Source organism: Diospyros lotus, chromosome 13, assembly GCF_014633365.1.
Source record: "Diospyros lotus cultivar Yz01 chromosome 13, ASM1463336v1, whole genome shotgun sequence".
Lineage (NCBI taxonomy): Eukaryota > Viridiplantae > Streptophyta > Magnoliopsida > Ericales > Ebenaceae > Diospyros > Diospyros lotus.
Window position 1 is genome coordinate 37,818,714 of NC_068350.1, and position 4,223 is coordinate 37,822,936.

General features: G+C 40.9%; 1 protein-coding gene across 1 annotated transcript; it reads left to right on the forward strand.

Annotated features, from left to right (window-relative positions):
• The first annotated feature begins 885 nt into the window (after nucleotides 1-885).
• On the forward strand, nucleotides 886-3,094 carry LOC127787818 (polygalacturonase-like). Its single transcript, XM_052315839.1, has 9 exons — nucleotides 886-1,119; nucleotides 1,235-1,363; nucleotides 1,497-1,664; nucleotides 1,788-1,808; nucleotides 1,924-2,131; nucleotides 2,230-2,311; nucleotides 2,408-2,516; nucleotides 2,618-2,734; nucleotides 2,870-3,094. Exons 1-9 carry the CDS (start codon nucleotides 886-888, stop codon nucleotides 3,092-3,094), a joined length of 1,293 nt encoding a protein of 430 aa, XP_052171799.1.
• The last annotated feature ends 1,129 nt before the right edge of the window (nucleotides 3,095-4,223 follow it).

The following is a 4,223-nucleotide window of genomic DNA, read 5'->3' on the forward strand; positions in this document are numbered from 1 at the left end:
TTATCTTTTTCTTCCAACTCCCAAAATCCCCTTTACCATCGAAAACCCAAATTTCAAACCTAGTGGTAGTCATCTTGCAATCAGTAACCCTAACCTCTAGTCACTATTGGAGATTTTCTCGGTAAACCCTCACTGACTGAATCTCTCATAAAACCCTAGAGGACAGTTACCAAACACGAACAGAAAACAAACAGCAAGATAAACAAGGTAATCGATTTTAGGGCTCTGATACCACTGTTGGGCTGAGACATACATACACACACAGACAAATGTCCCAACCACCTCTAACACAGGAAGATAATAACAATGACCGATAACACAAAATAGATCGATGCAGCACAAACATAAAAAACAATAAAAGAGGCACAAGGTTTTTACCGTGGTTCACCCTAAAATAGGGTTACATCCACGTTGAGTTCCGGTTTAAGGGAGCTCACTGCACTATAATAATGATGATAGATATACACCCTCAACTCGTCAACACTCAATACAAAATACAGTAAGACAAGTATGTAAAATGGTAACAGTAATAGCTTACAACCATAAACGAGCCAACACACAAGATCTGTAGGACTCAAACAGCACTGAAGAGGAAGATGATAGCAGTAGACTGAAGAAATCAGTAAGCACCGATGATGCGCCATGGATCGCAGCTAGGGTTTAAATAGCCAAACGAGAGGATAGGTTCTGGGAGAGAAAATCGGCAGATTTAGGGCTAAGAATCAGATGCGATTGGAACAAACGAAGACCAAGCCTTTTATATAGGAGAGCATCGGATGGGCCACGGAGCTAACAGACCGCGAAAGGTTGCTAAATGGGTCACAGCCCATTAACCTTCCATCCCGCGGCCCTAATTGAGTTGAGGCTTCACTATCAACAAGAGTCATGTTTGCAATGGCGCCGCAGAGATACATCTTTGCATGTCTCCTTGTTATCTTTCTTTCTTTCCTCTCTTGCTACAGCACTTCTCCCGAGTACCCATCTCAGAACCATCATCTTCAAGCATCTGCGTCATCAGAAGCTTACTTTCAGAATAAAATTCGCAGGCTTTTAGCTTCGGTCAAGACAGTTAGTGTTGATGATTTCGGAGCTAAAGGTGATGGAAGCGATGACACCCCGGTACGTACGAATACAGCTTGTAACACTTTCTTTGAAACAGAAATAACGTAGGTTCCTGCTTTGAACGTTCAGGATTGATGGTTTGCTTTTTGTGCGATATTAATTATTTCTTCAGGCATTTAAGAAAGCATGGCAGGCTGCTTGTTCATCATCTGCAGCCGCTACTCTGTTGGTACCCAAAAAGAAGTACCTCGTCAAGCCAATCAGATTCGCCGGCTTATGTAAAGCTGCTCTTACTGTGCAGGTAATTAAGTTTTTAATCAGATTCAGAGAGTTCGATCGAGTTTTTTTACATTTCAAGTGCAGACGAGAGAGTTTGATTGCAGATTGAGAAGACAAACAAATTAAATGACATTTATTTTCTATGGATATAACAGATCTATGGAACCATTGAAGCATCTGCTAATCGAGCCGACTACAAGGAAGATGGGACGCACTGGCTTTTATTTGACAGCGTGCAGAATTTACAGGTTCAAGGGGGTGGAACCATCGATGGCAACGGGAACGCGTGGTGGGAGAATTCCTGCAAGATCAATAAGGCCCTTGTAAGCCATTAATTATCATCCAAAGCTTCTCTTCTCCCATCTTAATTTTATATATATTTTCTCATATCAATCACCTTAATACTGAGTCCATTAACTACTTCTTTCCCTTCGATTGATCTGCAGCCCTGCAAGGATGCGCCAACGGTATGTTATCTCTTCACCCCGTATATATTCAAAGCACTGCCAGTACTGGTACTATATATATTCGCAATCGATAAAATAATGGGATATCATCTTCTGTATATGTTTGTGATGGCAGGCATTAACCTTCTACAGTTGCAAGAATATTATTGTGAAGAATTTGAAGATCCAACACGCGCAACAAATTCACCTGTCTTTTGAGAAATCCACAAATGTTCAAGCATCAAGCCTCACCGTGACTTCACCGCAGACGAGCCCCAATACCGATGGAATCCACATTACGGACACTCAAAACATCCAGATTTCGAGTTGCGTTATAGGGACAGGTACCCGTCAAAACAATTTTTGATATTTGACATTAAAAAGAGCACGAGATGTTAATTATAAACGCATACTGAATCACCATGTAATTAATATGCTGAAGGTGATGACTGCATTTCAATTGTAAGTGGGTCTCAGAAGGTGAAAGCCACGGACATAACCTGCGGACCAGGCCATGGCATCAGGTCTCACCTCCATCTCTTGTTCTTTTTTCTCTCCACACAATTGGTTATATTTTATCTTGATTTCATATTGCTTAATTTGGCTATTATGAAATTCAGCATTGGACGCTTGGGTTCTGGGAATTCCAAGGCTTTTGTTTCGGATGTTTTGGTGAATGGGGCTAAGCTGTATGGAACACAAAATGGACTTAGGATCAAGACATGGCAGGTATATTCAGACGGATTCTCTAATTAAGTGAGCACGTTTTTAGAATCTATATTTAGAATAAAAAAATAATCCTTAACGGATATATATATATGTACATGCAGGGTGGATCAGGAAGCGTCAGCAACATCAAATTTCTTAATGTGCGGATGAATAATGTGGACAATCCTATTATCATAGACCAAAGTTATTGTGACCAAGATAAACCATGTAAAGGGCAGGTACTATATATATAATTTCATCCAAAGAATCTCCTTATTATATACGCAAAAGAAATAACCAACTTTCTTAGTTAACTTTTAACATTGATTTCTTTCTTTTTTTTTTTCTAACAAAATTCTGTATTATCTGAGCAGGGCTCAGCTGTTCAAGTTAAAGATGTGCTCTACCAAAACATTCAAGGAACAAGTGCCTCCGATGTCGCCATAAACTTCAGCTGCAGCAAGGATTTCCCATGTGAAGGGATTGTGTTGCAGAGTGTAAACATTAAAAGAGAAGGTGCTGCTGCCGCTGCCGCCAAGGCTTCCTGCAACAATGTCAAACTCAGTGAAACTGGAGCTGTTGCGCCCCATTGTCCTTGAACCAGAGAAAACTACAGATACTATGAAATTCACTAGGGATTGGAGGAGAAATCAGATTTTTTTTATTATTTGGGCATGCACCATAGTGTCTATAAGTTGGGTTATATGTTATTTACATAATCTCTTATCTTATGTACGTAGTTATCAAAATAAAGGCTGATTTTGATTCATTACATTCAATAAACATTGATGTATAAATATAATTTCATTTCTTTTTCGTACAATGAATAAACGGCATTGTTATATGTATTGAAGGATCCCCTTATTTCTGGTAGAAGTTGTAACATCTCGATCGAGTGATAGGAAAGACCGGAATAACTTACCCTGATGGGCCTACGTGAACTTTTCAGGGGGGTCACCCATCTTTGAGCTACTCTAGCTCAAGCACGCTTAACCCCGAAATTCCTTGCCTACATTCAACCCAAAAGGTATCCAGCTAGTGTTATTTCATTTTTTACTTATCCTCGATATATACTATTCTCCTCTGGGCTCCCGGGATATTACATTCTCCCCCCCTTGAGTACATGACGTCCTCGTCATGCGACCTTACAACTGGTCCCAGACCTTCTCCCCTTTGGAGGCTGCCATCCTAGAAGCCTGCCAAGAGCCGCTCCTTGATCAGGCCTCGCGCCCCGAAGCCACTCCCCACCCTCATTGGACCTCTTTCTCCAAGGGTCGGCTCTGATACCACATGTAACATCCCGATCGAGCGATAGAAAGGACCGGAACAACTTACCCTGATGGGCCTACGTGAATTTCCCAGGGGGGTCACCCATCCTTGAGCTACTCTAGCTCAAGCATGCTTAACCCCGGAGCTCATTGCCTACATTCAACCCAAAAGGTATCTAGCTGGTATTGTTTCCTTTCTTACTTATCCTTAATATATACTATTCTCCTCTGGGCTCCCGGGGTATTACAGTAGTTATATCGGATTTTCTCTGCAGTTTAAATATACATTATATTAAGGCTAAATAAGGAAACTATAGAAAATCAATCGACCAAACGTAACCGCCAAACCCATGGTTTAGTTCCCTCAAGAAATAGTGGTTTTTGGCTTAGGATTTTCCAAGACCAAGTCGATTTGGCAATGGTTTCATGTATCAGTGAACTGAAACAAAACCGATGTACT

Bases quoted from the DNA above. Each gene is read 5' to 3' on its own strand.
- LOC127787818 (XM_052315839.1), top strand. From the start codon at position 886: ATGTTTGCAATGGCGCCGCAGAGATACATCTTTGCATGTCTCCTTGTT. The intron at 1,809-1,923 runs GTATGTTATCTC...TTGTGATGGCAG, and splicing joins CCTGCAAGGATGCGCCAACG to GCATTAACCTTCTACAGTTG. The intron at 2,312-2,407 runs GTCTCACCTCCA...TATGAAATTCAG, and splicing joins GGACCAGGCCATGGCATCAG to CATTGGACGCTTGGGTTCTG.